Source organism: Lacerta agilis, chromosome 3 (genome assembly GCF_009819535.1).
Source record: "Lacerta agilis isolate rLacAgi1 chromosome 3, rLacAgi1.pri, whole genome shotgun sequence".
Classification (NCBI taxonomy): Eukaryota; Metazoa; Chordata; class Lepidosauria; order Squamata; family Lacertidae; genus Lacerta; species Lacerta agilis.
In genome coordinates this window covers 105405512-105422806 of record NC_046314.1, presented here as the reverse complement: position 1 = coordinate 105422806, position 17295 = coordinate 105405512, and the positions used below count along the sequence as shown (strand labels likewise).

General features: G+C 43.9%; 1 protein-coding gene across 1 annotated transcript in view; it reads left to right on the top strand.

The window, feature by feature from the left end:
* Positions 1-17295, top strand: part of NRXN1 (neurexin 1) — a 933637-nt gene that overhangs the window by 442139 nt on the left and 474203 nt on the right. The window contains 2 exon segments of the mRNA XM_033145071.1: positions 8730-8933; positions 12101-12127. Coding sequence (XP_033000962.1) covers positions 8730-8933; positions 12101-12127 — 231 coding nt within the window.

Genomic DNA, 17295 nt, shown 5'->3' with positions numbered 1-17295 from the left:
GCCCTGCTGTGCCTCTTGCAGGCGGCACCTCTTCCACAGCTTCGGGGGTGGGATGGGGGCCCTCTCCCCGGCAGCAGAGGCCTCAGCGCTGCCCTGCAGCCAGCCGGGCAAGCTGCGGGCTGCTGGCAAGGCGGTATCTAGATGAAAGTTGATAAGTCGAAGCACCTACTGAAGTCGTAACTGGAATTGTACGTACGTAAAGCTGTATGTAAGTCGGGGTTCCACTGTACAGCCAGTTGCATGTGTTAGAACCTATTCCAGCATTCTGTTCCCAACACTGGCCTGATATTCCAAGCATAGCTGTCAACCCTCCCTCCCTGCTGTTCCCCACTGCTATATACATGGCTGTCAACCCTCCCTGCTGTTTCCCAATGCTATAATAAGGGAATTTCCTGCAAAAAAAAGGGAAAGGTTGACAGCTATGATTCCAAGAAGGCATGAAGGTAATAGTTGTGTCAAATCCACCAGTCGAAGCAGCCAAGTGGGAACATTTGGGGGTAAGATGACCTTGTAGGTAGACTGGTCTCAAGTTGTGAAGGGCTTTATTAATTGAAGTTATTTGTTTTTTTTAAAAAAAGAATAAAACAAGGATAAACTCAAAGCAACTTACAAAAAATTAAAAGCAACATAAAACTAAAACAAAAACAAATAAAAAGGAGGTCTGACACATCTTACCCACTAAAGGAGGCTGCAGGATCTGAAGCACCACAAGTAATAGGCCAAAAGCCTGACTCAAAATGATTAAATATATATATATATATATATATATATATTTTAAATGGCCTGGCACCTAAAAGTAGGCAATGGTGGCACCAGGTGTGCTTCCCTGGGGAGAGCATTCCATAAGCGAGGAGCCACCACTGAAAAGGCCTGTTCTGTGCACCTCCCTTGGAGAGAGCACACAGAGACGGACCTCAGATGATGAACATTGGGTTTGGGTGAGTTAATGTGGGGAGAGTCGATATATGAGGCATTGGGGTCCTGAGCCGCAAATGCTACCTTTAAACACCGAGGCCCAATTTAGTCACCGTAACTTTCCCGCCCAGGGGCGTAGGAAGGTCAGGTGGTACCCGGTGAGGAAAATTTCTTGTCACCCCCCCTTGATTCCCCCCCCCCTTACAAAAATGGTTTTACGTTATTTCATATTTTCTTGCAAAGGAATAATAACAAGCAATAATAGTGAAAAACTTTTATTTATATCCTGCCCTCCCTGGCCGAAGTCGGGCTCAGGGTGGCTAACATCAGATGCATAACACTGGTATAAAATGAAACAATAATTAAATTACCTCCTAAAAAACATCTCAAAATCAAATTAAAGTCTAATTAGATGGCTTTCCACAGGGTTAGGGTTGGGAACAGGAAGTGCTCCACTGAACTGAAATTTCAGCCTTCACGACATAGGAAAACAGCCAAGTAAACAGCTATTTTGGTGGAGGAGGGTCAAGATATTAACCGATATGCATGAAATCTCATATATAGCTATATAATCCCTAGTATAGTAAGATAAGACCTTTGGAGCAGGCAATTGTTATTTTTTAAAAAAGTTTTTTTTTTATGAACCGCCCTAGTAGGGCAGTGATTGTTCCTTGATAATTTGTCTCCCCCTCCATTATGGGACCTGGGGCGGTCCGCCCCCTATGCCCCCCTTGCTACGCCCCTGTTCCCGCCTGTGCTTTCATTTCGGCTGAAATGAAATACGGGAAATGAAATGTGTGTTCATTCGCACACTCGTTTGCTCATGACCCAAAGTGGTGCCGCAGGGGACTTCCGGCGGCGACGCCATCGCCGGGTGGTCGAAGGCTGCTTCGGGTCCGAAGCGCCTTGTCCATCCCGGGGGTTAGGAGCCGCGCTACCGCAGCGCGCGGCTCCGGTTGGGGTGCGGGAAGAGCGTCCCGCACCCTGGGCTCCCCGGCTGCGCCCGCGGAGGCTCCGAACCCTTCCCCTGCCCCCCTGTAAAGGGGGAGTGGGGGTGAAGGGACAACGGAGCCGGGCTTACGGGGATATGCCCCAACCGGGATGCAAATGCGGCGGCAAAGCCCGCGGTGAGCGTCTAAGTTCTACCTGTGAAGAATGGAGCTAAAGGAACCCGGTGGTCGTGAGTAAATAATCTTGGCAGAAATCGTGTTTTTGGAACGATCCGGGGGGAAGGAGAAAGGCAGCCTGCCTCCCTCCCTTCGAGCCTAAGAAATTAACCAATTTGAGGGATTGCTGCCACAGAACTGGTTATAAAGTATTTAAAATCGATACATGAGACTGGCAAACTTCTTTCTTGGGAAGCTAACTAGCGGAAAATATCTCTATTTAAAGTTGCGGTGTTTGCGCTCCAGCTTAGGAAAATGGCGACGAACAAAGAGACAGGAAAAGAAATATGATACCCACTTCCTCCTCCTCTGCCAGTATGCTGGGTTTCGTCCTTGAACTGGTATTGAACTCTGGACTAACAGATGAACAAAGGCTCACTGCCTTGAAGGTGGAACTACTTTACAGAAAAGTTAAAGTCTTGTGTGGGGGTCTGAAATGGAACCAACTGCCCACAGAGGAGGCTAACAAAACTTTTGACACTTTGGAAGAAAATCTTGTCAAAGAGCTGAGAGGATGGATGGAAAGATGGAAAGAAATGAGTGAGCTACTTCGGAGAAGAAATTCGCTTGTTGGGGGTGGCAGCCCCAAGGCGATGTCAAGATTTGCTATATCCAGTCCCCGAGGTGTGAGCTCGGGGGCCAGGGACAGAGAATTAAGGTATTTACAAGAAGAAAAGGAATGCTACAAAGAACCGGAGAAGCTGAGAGAGGGAGAGTTGGACACCTCGGAGCTCGTGGCAAGGAGAGCTTTGGACTATGCCTGGATCTGTGGACGTTTGGAGAGGGAAGATGCATGGAAGTTCAGTGCTGATGCCATCAGGAGAAGAAGAATGGACAGAGGGGGTGTGGGGTGATGTATTAAGCAAAATCTAAAAGTAATCTGTTATGGTACTTTGAAATTGGAGAGTGAACACTGTCAACAATAGTTTGTTTTATTATCTGTTTGAACATGAAAAGAGATATTTTAAGTTTTTATGTTATTAGCAGCAGTTCAAAGGACAGAAGAGATAGATTTGATGAGAATGATCTGTGAGGATTTATGAGGATGTAGTATAAATAAAGTCGATTTAAGTGGTTTAAGTTTATAGATTAAGACGATTAAGATTAAGATGAAGATTAAGATGAATGTTTTTCTTTATATATATAATTAAGTTTAATTTTTTAAATGAAGAGGTTAAAAAGTAGATTATGGATATAAACTCGAAGGTGAAAAGGCAGGGGAAGTCAACTGTCAAGATTGGAAAATGAATTTTTTTTTTTTTTGGAGATGTCTAATTAAGAAGGAAAATCATGGCAATTTTTGTATTAGATGTGTAATTGTATTTGTTTAGTATGTGTATAAATGTAGGTGTGGTTAAGGTTGTATGTGGTTATAAGTAAAAATGTTAATAAATTCTTATAAAAAAAAAAAACAAAGTGGTGCCGCAGGGATCTCCCTCTTGTCAAAGAATCAACCCTCGGATTGCTCTCTCCTTCGTTTTTAATGGAAACAGGGAGGGAGCTAGCATTCCTTCATCATACGAGAATACAAGGAGCGCGAAGTAGCAAATGGTTGGGATGGGGGGTTTATATCTCATAGTTCTGTATCTTTGGGGTCACTTGTGCCCCCAAATGCGCTGGTGGGTTGAATAACAGCAGTGTCACCCTATGCACAACTATTCAGAAATTAGTCCCATTGAGATCAGTGGAGCTCACTTCCAGGAATACATGAACAGGATTGCAGGCTTAAAAGCCTTTGAACCTGATTGGTAATTGGAAATATATATTGGAAAATCAATAAATATGATTTTTTTATAAAAAAAAAAGTGTTCCATGCTTATTTTGCCACTGTAAGCCGGGGCTGATTATGCCAAAAGTAAAAACAAAAACAAAACATCAGGATAATCGCTGGATGGGTTTAATTTGTTTGTGGGAGCTGTAGCAGATGGCAGGACAGATGTCATGGCAATATAATTTGCCTTTTCTCTTTGATTTTTATTGGGGCTTGTGGTACGTGATTGCCTTTCGGCGGTGCCTTTTGCAGGTGTATGTTTTCAGCCGGGCAACAACAACAAAGAGAAATGTGCAAGATGACATTTATCAACAGAAATTATATGGGGGTGGGGAGGCAGAGATGCTAGGATGCACGGTTTTTTTCGGGGTTGCATATCTTGCATTTACTGTCAGTAAGCAGAGATGCTCAGGGGTGGGGGTTATTGGGTTGTTTTCGTTTTGATTATGCATTTTGTGGTTATATATTGTGATTTTATCCTGTAAACTGCCCTGAGACCTGCGGGTATAGGGCAGTATATAATAATAATAATAATAATAATAATAATAATAATAATAATAATAATAATCCAGCTAAGAATGTAAAGTCCAAATGTTGTAAGCTGGACCACTTAGTTATATTTCAGCAATTTATTTAAAAAATCATTGATTACAGGTATTGCATATTAACACTCGCCATCTGTAGATATACAGAGGAAGCCGTCATACTGTTTCTCCATGTAGTCCAGTACTGACTACTCTGACTGGCAGCATCCATCCAGGGTCATGGGCTGGCAGTCTTTCCTATTATATCCTACCCAACCTTTTTAAAACAAAAACCAACAACCTGGAGTAGCCCAGGATTGAAGCGAGAGTTTTCTTCATGTGCTTTAAGACAGAGCTTCCTCACGCAAGAGTCTGTTCCTCTTGAGCAGAAATCGCATAGCGCCTTGGCATTTGGCTGAAGAGTCCCATCAGCAGAAGCCCACACATGGACTGCCGTATGGACGATGGGGCTCCCCCGCCTGTATGACCCATGAAATTGTCTCCTTGGGATTGGGCGGCACCCACCCAGAACACAGTTCAAAGTTTGAGTTAACGCTTTGTTGGCAAACCAAACAATCTCCACAGACTTGGCTGAATGCCAGGCCTAATGACGACTGGCCCCATGGATCAGTTGCCAAGAAAGACTGAAATTCCCCGCCTCCTCACAGCCATCTTAAGTCCCCTCCTCTCCAGGGCTTTCCCAAGCAATCAGAGACTGTGCCTTGCAGCCAACCTCTCCTCCACCCTTTTCATGCTTCTACTGGTTCTGGGAGACAAGGGGGAGAGGAGCTTGTTGCAGCAGGAAAGGGAGACACTTGTGACTCTTCACCAGGCGAACTCATCTCTGCCTCTTGCCCTCCCTCCTCCAACTCTCCTGCTTCAGCTTCTCCTTCTGATTCTGGACTTCTGTCTGCCACAGACTCTCCCAGATACCTCTTCAGCTTCTGACAATTCCTCTCCCCAGTCTTCTCCCTCTGAACACTCATCGTTGTCCCACCAACACTCCCCAGGCTCTGAGCCTTCCTCCCTTGTCAGTTCCTCCCACCATTCCTCTGCATCCAACCAGTCCATAACACTGTGGAAGAGTAGGGATTGCTCCATCTGGTAGGCTGAAATTCCTGGGCTGATGGAACATCCAAAAAGTGCAGCACTGAATCCCTCTGTTAGTGCCAGAGTTGTGAGTTGGAATGTGCCCGGCTCAAACGCCATCACTGAACTCACCCGGCTGATTTGAGCAAGCCACTGCTTTATGCCCTCAGGGCCGGCTCTGCCATTAGACAGAATAAGGCAGCTGTCTGAGGCGGCAGATTCTGAGGGGTGGAAAGGGGCTAGAAAGGTGGGCCACGTGGTCTGCCCACCACTCCCTAAGCTAGCTTGCTGCCCTAGCATGATTGGGCAATGGCATACCAATGAGGCAATCTGAGGCAACCCACAGTGGGTGGGAGATCCTGATCTGGCCTCTGGCTTTGCTTCGGGGAAGGTAAAGACACAGGCAAAAAGCCAAGGGCAGCAGCAGCAGCAACAGTTAGCACAGGCATCAGCAACCTTTTTCAGCCGTGGGCCGGTCCACCGTCTCTCAGACCATGTGGTGGGCAGGACTATATTTTTTGGGAGGAAATGAACAAATTCCTATGCCCCACAAATAACCCAGAGATGCGTTTTAAATAAAAGGACACATTCTACTCATGCAAAAAACATGCTGATTCCCGAACTGTCCATGGGCCGGATTGAGATTGGGCCGCATCTGGCTCATGGGCCTAAGGTTGCCTACCCCTGGCTTAGCAGAACACCCTCTGTTTGCCACACCTCTCAGCAAAAAAAACCATGGCATTCCTGGAAAGCTCATGCATTGCTGTTGGTCTCCTCCCACCCTCCCGGGGCGTGGGTCTGGATCTGGGCTTGGGGCATCAGTGGCGTGCTTTGCCTCCGGTGCCAAAAGGACTCAGGCAGGCCCTATCTGTCCTTCTCCCTGCCTTTTTGCAAAAGCCAACCTTATAGGCTCGTTCTAAGGATTATTAAGACCAGTGCTTTTGGGTTTTTTCTGGGGATACTCAAGGATACGCAGTACTGGCACTTTTCTTTCTTTCTTTTCCGAATGTTAATAGTGTGGCACTTTCTGTAACAACTTCATGGTGAGTACCAGCACTTTCCACCCTCCAAAAAGCACTGATTAAGACAACGTACACAAACTCTTCTGGGTAATTTTAAAAGTGTTAAAACTGGGTAACAGAAAGTGCATTATATTGTTCGTAAGCAAGAACGATCATTCATTGTTACGACAAACTGTGATTATGTTTTGCTTCCCATTTCCCATTGGACAATAGCCTTATTATTATTATTAAAATATGCCTCCATTAATTAAAGCTGATCCCAAAGCTTTAGGCGGCAATCCACACTCCACAGAATTAGATCTCAGTAGGGGCCTGCACAGCTTGTTACCGGCCAAGCTCAATGCAATCCAGCGCCTATAGGAAGCTGCCTTATACTGAGTTAGCTCATTGTTCCACCTAGCTTAGTTTTGCCCACACCGGCTGGCAGTGGCTCTCGAGGATTTCAGGCAGCATTCTTTACACAAGGGAGTGGACATGGAATGTTTTGCTTGCAAAACAAATGCTCTCCCGCTGAGCTATGGCCCTTCCCCTTGTATGTGTTCGAAGGGGCCAGACCTGACGAACTTTGCAAAACAGCAAAACCAGGAGGGTTGGGGGGGGGGGATTTTTGTTTTGTTTTGTTTTGTGTGAGAGCCTGCTGGGTCATCCTGGACAATTGGTGAGTTTAATGTTGCGCAGAAATGCACCGGAGAATAACAGGATTGTGGGTATTGCTTGTTTATGTTTTTCTATGCACCAGCAATTAATTTATCCATTTCGCACCAACTGCTGGATAACCCTTTATTATTTAGTTTTCAGAGTGACCGCCCTGAAACTTATTGTCCTGGCTCTCTCCACCTTCCCGCTCCTTCAGCCCTCTAGATACAGCTGCCCCCTGGTGTTGTTTAATAAAGTCATTTCCTCCCTGTACATGGTTGCATTCCCAGTGCAGAAACGATAGTATAATTCCTTGCCCTAGAGGCCGTGATTCTGCTTAATGAGCAGCATATTATTAAGCATTTCTTCCAGTTGTTTGGAGCATAAACTTCTGCTCCAGCGGTGTTTAGTGTATACCAGTCTCCTTGGAACAGTAACCAGACTGCAGGGGAGGGCAGGGGAAAAAGAAAAATATATATGCTTGTAATGTACATTCCACAATAGGCAACCCAATCAGAAGAGATGCTACCCAAGGAAATAAATGTTCAGAAGTCCATCGACTGCTGCACCAAAATGCCCAACATGTATTGTGTTGCCCCAGCTTCAGTGGCCTTACTGGAATACAATACTTGTCCTACAAGGGATCCAAGTGGCGCTGTGGTCTAAACCACTGAGTTTCTTGGGCTTGACAATCGGAAGGTTGGCAGTTCGAATCCCCGTGACAGGGTGAGCTCCTGTTGCTCTGTTCCAGCCAATCTAGCAGTTCGAAAGTATCTGAGTGCAAGTAGATAAATAGGTACCACTGCGGTGGGAAGGTAAACGGTGTTTCTGTGTGCTCTGGCTTCAGTCACAGTGTCCTGTTGCACCAGAAGCAGTTTCGTCATGCTGGCCACATGACCTGGATAGCTGTCTGTGAACAACACTGGCTCCCTCGGCCTGAAAGAGAAACGAGTGCCATAACCCCATAGTCACCTTTGACTGGATTTAACTGTCCAGGGGTCCTTTACTTGTCCTACAGCAGGCTTCCTCAACCTCGGTCCTCCAGATGTTTTTGGCCTACAACTCCCATGATCCCTAGCTAGCAGGACCAGTGGTCAGGAATGTTGAGAACTGTAGTCTCAAACATCTGGCGGGCCGAGGTTGAGGAAGCCTGTCCTACACTATAAGGTGCAATGTGGTACAGTGTTCATTTTGGGCAGCAGGATCTACGGGGGTAGCAGATCCAACCTCCAAGGAATACGTTGCCTGCTGCTGCTGCTGCTGCTGCCGCCGCCATGTTTTTCTTGGAGGCTGGATCTGTTGTTTCCTCTGCAGCCCTCCTAATGCCGCCTCTACAGTGGCCTCTTGGTGAATAGGAGGCACTGCTGGTATCCTCCCACCCTACTTCCTGGTGTGTATTCTGCCCTTGTTCCTGGTGTAGATCTTCACTCACCCCTTCTTCCCTGGCAGGGAGGGAGGAGTGACTCAGGTGCCCAAATGTCTTGGGCTGGCCCTGCTTGACTCAACAGTGTTTTTTTTTTTGACGATGCGACTCACGGCATTCACCTCGCATGCAGAAACGCAGGCTTGTAATCCCCTCGCAATCTTCCCGCTTGTCCATTTCCAGAGGCAACCGTTTTAAGCTACGACGGAAGCATGTTTATGAAAATACAACTCCCCGTGGTGATGCACACCGAGGCAGAAGACGTGTCCTTGCGGTTCAGGTCTCAGCGAGCTTATGGCATTTTAATGGCCACCACTTCGAGGGAATCTGCTGACACGCTGCGCTTGGAACTGGATGCAGGACGAGTTAAGCTAACAGTCAACCTAGGTAACGTCCCTCCCCGACTCCCACCCTGAAGTTTACATCTCAAACATCCTTTTTTGGTGTGCGTCTTTGCCTGCAAACACCTATTCAACAGCCTGTTGGCCACTGAAAAATCAAATGAAACTATATATATGCCATGGTATATATATATGCAATTCTCATGCATAAGTTCATTATTTGTTGAGTTTAATTTTATATTTACACACTCCACCATAACCCACCATTATTAATTCTGAACCTCAGTCTGTTCTAAAAAGAGAAGACCACCAGCATTAGTAGGCAAGCTGTTTTTGTTTTGTTTCCATCTTACCCAACAAGTTGGGTTTCTCAGCCCAGGATTTCCCATATTGCTGCTTTACGCAAATAAATCCTAGTTTGAAACACCTGCCCCTGGGTGCTGGGGAAGCTCTGCTGGTGTGTCTGCATTGCGCATGCAAGCTTCATGCGCAGTGTTTCATGCAGCTTCTGTGGAGCACTGGATTTGGGTTCCCAGAGGGTCCGGTCTTCTGATGGCAAGGGGGTGTGGGGTAGCAACTGGGAAAAGCTCCCCTGCCTCAGCCAGGCAGTCTACTCACAGAAGCAGTTTAAAGTCAGAGCTGCGATTCTGTTCTTTTCATGATAAGTGGCGCTCATGTACACTTGGGGCTCTGAGGCTGTGTACACACTCCGGTTGACTCTGCATCCAATGCTGCTGGTTTGTGAAGCTGTGTGCACATGGTGTTAGCCACAATCCACATCTGCCCTGTAGTTTCTTGAGAAGTACTGTGGTTTGATTAGCGCCCCCCCCCACACACCTGCTTTAATCCAACTTGAGAACAGAAGGAATGTGAAGATCTCCATGCCCTTTTTACAAGCCGGTTTGGAACTGGATAGTGAACTTTAAACAACAGCCTAGCTTTGTGCGCCAGGTTGATCAGGCCTGAGACAGCCTGGGAATCTTTCTTTGCAAAAAGGGGATGCCAGGATGAACAACCCACACAAAGAAACCCACAACCTGGGGGGGTCTACCTTTACAAGAGACTGTAGCCGTATACCAATATGACACAGCTTCAGGTTTTTCTATTCCTTCTGGAAAGAAGCTGTAGAAAAGGGAAACTGAGTTATTAGCACACTTGTCCTAATCACACACACACACACACAGAGTGGGGAAATGCACACACAAAAAGAGGATCCTGCAATGAGCGGCTTCCAAACACATCTGGCCATAATGATGTGTACAGTGACTTGCAAATGTGACTTGAAGCTGAGCTGTAGGGAAAACAAACATATCTGCGTTTTAAGCTGTATGATATGTGCACAGCCCAAAACCGCACTGTTGTCCTGAACAGTTTGCTCATGCGAACTGAGTTTGCCCCAGCATATAATCAGAACCTACTCTTGTTAAAAACCAGCAAGCTATTTAGCCCTGTGTGTTGTACTTGATTTTGGCTTAATGTATCAGAACACATAATATATATGCAAGCAACAAAAACCTGATTGCAAGCCACATTTTTGTTTGTTTCTGGTCTTCTCTACAGAGCAGCCTGGCATTACATACTTTCAAATCCATCTCCCTCCCTCCCTCCTTTGATTTTTTTTTAAGAACTACCCCCGCTACAACTTCATAGTGATCTTGTGTGTGTGTGTCACAAATAACACGACCCTTCAATGCCCAAAGTCTGCGGCCCTCAGCAAACAGCCATGTGAACACAAACCACATAAGCTCTCCTGCAGAAATAATATCATGCTTTCCTAGGTTTTTTTTTAAGCATTTAGAAATAATTGATCGTTGCTTTATTCACTGAGGAACCAAATGCAGGTTTACCAGAACGACTTCAATTTTGTGTGTGTGTGTGAGAGAGAGAGATTATTTCCAGGACTTTTTGTACAGCATTTAAAACAAAGCAAAACAAAAACCCTAGCTCCGGCGTGATTTCGCTTTTAAATTGCAAAAGCTAGCAGGGCAGAGTGATATATTCAAAATCCTTTTTTTTGTGTGTGTGTGTATAGGAAAGCTAGGTAATTGAATTTTGATTCTATGAATTCGATTCTGCAATAGGGAAATCAAACAAGGACAACTCTTCTTTAGCTTCAGATAGAGCCCTCTAGTGATATTTTGGAGTTTCTGCAAGCTGGTGCATTATTTTGATAGTCAATGATGGCTGTACGATAGTGACCAGGAGAGGGCTCTTTCAGGAAAGCTTTCTGTAGACAGAGGCATGTAGGTAATGTGCCTTGGCTGTTTGCCACCACTTTTCTGATGCGGTTGACGACACATGACAAACTCAGCTACATGGAAACAAAATCTAGGTTGTTATTTTTTTTAAAGAAATAAAAGCGATAATATTGATGACCCTCGAAGACCATGCAGAGGAACAAGAGTATGCTGCTCATTTGAGAAGGGCGTTTCAATTTGCCCATGCAGACTGCACATTTCCCTTACATTATGAATAAAATAAAAGCATCGCCCTGCCTGCTATTCGCCATGAAGGCGGAAATAAATTTGCTAACGCTTGCAAGAGAGAGGATGTCGAAAAGCATCCTCTCAAAAGTCAAAAAAAGCAAATTATAATCTAATAAAATAAGAGATTTATAGGGGAGATTACGAAGTCGCTTTTGCGATGTTTACTGAACCACTTCAGTAAAAGCTAAGGGTATTTCCAAGGATTGAGAGACCATCTAAGGTGGTTGGAATATTACAGTTACAATTTTAAGCTTTAAAAGTTGCATCCTCCTTTGAGGTATTAACTGTGATCCAGAATGTGCGATTATTGGCTTGGCTTGTACTATTCCCCATTGTGACGGAGCACTTTTATTATTTTTTAAATTAAAATTGAGAAGATTAACCTGTTCTTTCATATATGGGGGAGAAAGTGGCAGCCAGCTTAAATCCAGTATCTGGACCAGTTTTCCCGCAAGCCTTTATTATTCCCCACTTAGATTTGTCACCATGTAGCTTTGTTTGAAATTGGCCATATTTTTTTTATCCTCTATTTCTACTCACTTCTATTTATAAAGTTTTTTATCACCATATACCTGCGTTCTATGGCAATACCGAAATAATCTGAACACGCAGTGGCCACGTTTGCATGTGTCTGTCCCCGGAAGGGTGGGCTGTGATTTTCTTGGATGTCTGCAGCTATTACTTTGAAGGATAAATTTTCATTTCTCATCTATTCTTCCCCATCTAGACTGTATCAGGATTAACTGTAATTCCAGTAAGTGCCTATTCAAAATTTTTAAACTTATCGTTCCTCCATTTATGCAATGTTCACAAACTTTAGATTAAGACATGGTGTGCATCCTTTTTTCGTTTTTGTTTGCATACTTAAAATGACTTTCGTTTGAAAAAGACGTAGCAAATTACATGAGTGTGAAAAGAAATCATCGCACACGGCTTTCCTTCCCTGCCCTAGAGTTACCTTCTCACCGTCCCCACCCCACCACCTGAAATTTCATGCCAAACATCTAAGGAGTTTCAAGGACAGTTTAAAGAATCAGGCATAGAAATGACTCAGGGTCTTCTGTCATCTGCAGAGCATCTTTCAGTTTCCCTAAAAGTCAAAGCAAATGTGGAAATGTTGCCCCTGTGTTCCAGTAAGACTAAATATGTCTTGTGTATGAGGAAAGGATGACTGTAAGACAGGAGTCAGCAAACTTTTTCAGCAGGGGGCCGGTCCACTGTCCCTCAGACCTTGTGGGGGGCCGGACTATATTTTGAAAAAAATAATAATGAACGAATTCCTATGCCCCACAAATAACCCAGAGATGCATTTTAAATAAAAGGACACATTCTACTCATATAAAAACACCAGGCAGGCCCCACAAATAACCCAGAGATGCATTTTAAATAAAAGGACATATTCTACTCATGTAAAAACACACTGATTCCTGGACCGTCCGCGGGCCAGATTTAGAAGGCGATTGGGCCGCATCCGGCCCCTGGGCCTTAGTTTGGGGACCCCTGCTGTAAGAAGTTTGCATGCACACGAAAGCTCATACCAATAACAAATTTAGTTGGTCTCTAAGGTGCTACTGGAATGAATTATTTTATTTTATTTTATTTTGTTCCTAATATTTCCCAATTACTGAGGAATTATCTGCCTTTTTAAAAAAAAAATATTTATATTGAAATTTTCTCAGACAAATTAGAAACACATAATGATAATAAAAACAACAACACAACACACACAACAGAACTTGACTGTGAACATACTCCTGGTTCCACTGGAGCCAACTCCAGGAGGCTGTGGGTTCTGGGCCCCCACAAAGTGAATGGGCAATGTTGAAGCCCTTTGTCGCGGGCACCCACAATATTTGGCGCAAGATGGCTCCTATGCCTGCTTCTGCTTGTTGATGTGCAGGGCAGGGTGGGAAGATGGAAGACGGCACAACCATAGAGAAGAAACAGCAATCTAGAAGGCCAAAGGAAGTACTTTATACATGTTTAAGGTACCTTCGCTCAACCTTTCTTCCCTGACAGCGGCGGCGGCGGCACCATTTTGTGGTTCGCTTCAGATGCCAAAACGTCTTGGAACGGCACTGTCAGTCCCACTTCTTTTTCCAGTTGGAAGTTATGATTGCTCCATAAGTCTGCAGGCTTGTACACTGGGAGTAAATTCCGCTGAGCTCAGTGGAGCTTACTTCCGAGTGGATACGTATTGGATTGCACTGCACATGGGTTCCCCGCCCCCCAGCCATCCTAATATAAGGGTATATACATATTGAAATGAACTTTCACAGTGTGGTGTATCAAAAATCTGTTTATGCAGCGTTGAAAAACAACAAAAACCAGATAGAGCTTTAACAGATTAATCTATTTATTGATTGAAGTTCACACCAGTAGCTTTTCTCCACAGCCTCTGTTAATTTAAGGCAGCAGGTCAGGGGGGCTGTGTGTGAACTCTGGTTGTTCAATGCGTGCTCCCAACTACCGGTAGCATACAGGGGTCAGCAAACCTTTTCAGCAGGGGGCCAGTCCACTATCCCTCAGACCTTGTGGGGGGGCCGGACTATATTTTGAAAAAAATAAATAAATGAACGAATTCCTATGCCCCACAAATAAACCAGAGGTGCATTTTAAATAAAAGCACACATTCTACTCATGTGAAAACACCAGGCAGCCCCCCCACAAATAACCTAGAGAGATGCATTTTAAATAAAAGGACACATTCTACTCATGTAAAAACACGCTGATTCCCGGACCGTCCACAGACCGGATTTAGAAGGCGATTTGGCCGGATCCGGCCCCCGGGCCTTAGTTTGCCTACCCATGAAAGGAGTTAGGAAGGAGGGCAGGGCCCATCTTCAGACCAGCAAACAATGAGGTGAACCTCAAACAGTGGTGAGGGAAAAATGGTTGCTATTGCACCTGATGCATTTTTAGCATAGCAAATTCACTAGTCATGGGCAATGGCAAATAATGATAAATAAATCAGGAGGCAAGAAGCTATCGCTGTGCCTGACAAAGCTGTTTCTCTACTTGAAATGCTCTTTAAAATCAATTTTTAAAATAAATAAATAAATAAATTCTACCACCTTGAAAGATCCAGTTAATTATTTTTACATGCCTATACCAGTGTTTTTCAACCTTTTTTGGGCAAGGGCACACTTGTTTTATGAAAAAATAACGAGGCACACCACCATTAGAAAATGTTAAAAAATTTAACTCTGTGCCTATATTGACTATATATAAAGTAATTCTCTTGAATAGGAATCAAATAAACACATTTTTTCCCACGGCACACAAGGCAACATCTCGCGGCACACTAGTGTGCCGTGGAACAGTGGTTGAAAAACACTGGCCTATACCACCCCAACATACATGCGTTGCACGTTACAACAAGAATCACTAATTTAAAGCGACAAGATTCAACTAGCCCCTTTCAAAGTTTCAGCTCTCTTCCTTAGTTGTAATCATAGAATTTTCTCCCAGTCTTTAAGCTATAACCTGCTCCCTTGCAATTTCCACACGTGGTTCTGGTCCTGCCCTCTGGAGTTACAGAGGGCAAGTCTGCCCCATCTTCTTCTAGACACCCCTCCAGATATTTGAAGGCAGCATTAATTCCCTGCTTAACCGTCTCTTCCTCAGGCTAGTCTTTCAGCCGTTCGTTCCACACAGGCCATGCTTTTGGGATCCCTCATTATCCCGATGTGCTTGTGGGAGAATAATGTACCCACTGAGCTCTATGTATGGAAGACAGCTTCCTTTATGTGGCATGGCATGCTCTACTTCTGCCAGTCGAAATCCAAGGAATATTACCTTGATCATTGGAAAGAATATAAGAACCCTTGCACACATCAACCTCTGCATATGTATCTCCTTGGAAGATTTTGGCCATTGCCACCACTTGCAATGTTTCCCCCCACATTATTCTTCCATTATTGATATTCTTACAAACTAAGAATTGAACTCCCTATTCCAAATAAAAGAGGGTGTGCAGTCAATGATATTTTTTATGGCCCGCAAGATTATGTTTGTGTGATGGCTTCTTTTACACACTAAATATATAAGATCTCTTAGACTGAATTGGTTTTTTCCCTATGTGTCTTACATCATGCTTGATAAATTTTTAACCTTTTCTGATATTATTTGGATTAAGATGCTATGTTCTGAAAGAGGATTGTGGACTGTGATTTTATTTTGAGTCTGTGGACCTCCCAAACTTTCTATAGTAAGTACAGTACATTCTGGTTTTCCTTTTGTGGTGGGCAGAGGTGTGGGAGAGAGTGTTAAATGTTGCAGATGTTGTGTGACAAAAAATAGCTATCACGCCCTTGTTTTAAAGCAAGTGACTGAGGCATGATTGAGTCAAAGCTAAATGCTTCTTTTCCCCATTGATTTCAATGGGAGAGGCTTAAATATAACCTTAGCTCTCCCATGGAAGGTAAGTGGGCTCAAAAGTTGTTAACTTTGGCTGGAACATGTTTTGAATTTCCATTCAGGAAACATACTGCTATTCAATCCCAGTTCACTTCAATGGTGCTTGCTTACTTACTGCGTTTGGCAGTAGGCGAACATTTGATGGATTACTGCCGAAAGCATCATTCTCAAAACTCTTTGGGTTTTCTAGTTCCAGGTTTGTTTGTTGGTTGGTTTGGAAACACTTGGAATGAGATATTACTTGTTCGCAGTGCAAAACAACAACAACAACAAAATGTGTGCCTTTCATCCAGTTGCCTTCCTTCGGTGGGGCAAACTGAATTACAGGTCTTTCTATATGTGATAACGACAAAATAGAAACTAAAGTGGAGAATAATAGCTAACGGGAACAGAAGTGTCATTATTAATTATCATCATCATCGAAATATTGACCGTAGTTCTCAATCTCAAGCATTCTGGTAGTTCACATTCAAATATAACACATGCATTGTATAAAAAGTATGATCAATATTTTCCAAAGCGCAGAAGTACGTAGTGACGATTTAGATAGTGATGTACCAACAAGGTGGAAAATACTATTTAAATCAGAAATTGCCCTCCCGCAAGAAAGGTTTCAAAATTTGTGTCAGAATCGTAGTCATTCAAGAGAAAAAGAGCATATTGTTGATATATATATATATATATATATATATATATATATATATATATATATATATACCCGTCTCTGGCATTGCAAACAAACCACAATGCAAACGTAAAGTCACAGGTATAACAGAAAGCAAGATTTCACCACAAGCACAATAAATTACTTTTGTTATTGCTGAGAAGTGCATTTGTTCTGTGGAGCTAATGGCAGGTGGTATAGGACACATAGATTTCCTATGGAATACCCATAATGCCTTTCTATGAGCAAAAAAACTGTGGAGAAGAACCGCGAGTAATATGGGTTATATCCAGCAAAGTTGTATAGACCCATTGAAAACAACAGACTTCAGCTGTGTTTACTTTCAATTGCTTTATTCTGAATATGACTTAGTTGGGGAACTTTTTGACCACCAATTGTTGGTGAACTACAACTTCCAGCAGTCCTAGCAAGTATGGACAATTGTCAGGGATGATGGGAATTGTATTTCAGCAAATCCTAGAGAGCCATATGTTCCCCGCACCTGACTTAGTAGCATACAGCACTTGCTTGTGAGCTGGAACTTAAGTGGCAAAGTGCTTTCATGTTCTGTGTGCACTATGTGAATCATTCTATTAATTTGTGGAATGAGGATGCTAGGAATCGGTAGGCCTGGTAGGTGTGCAACAAGCATGTTAACTCTACACGCACAGTGGTCGTTCATCTGTTAACTGCATGTAAGGTGGGGAGAGTAATGTTTCGATGGTGTGTTTTAGTCATGGCTGCTATGGCAGTTGTGTCTTTTCTCGTCCCACGATTGGAGCACTGAGTCAAAAGGTGAACGTAAGTTGCAGTTAAGTATACTACATGATCTGGGTAAA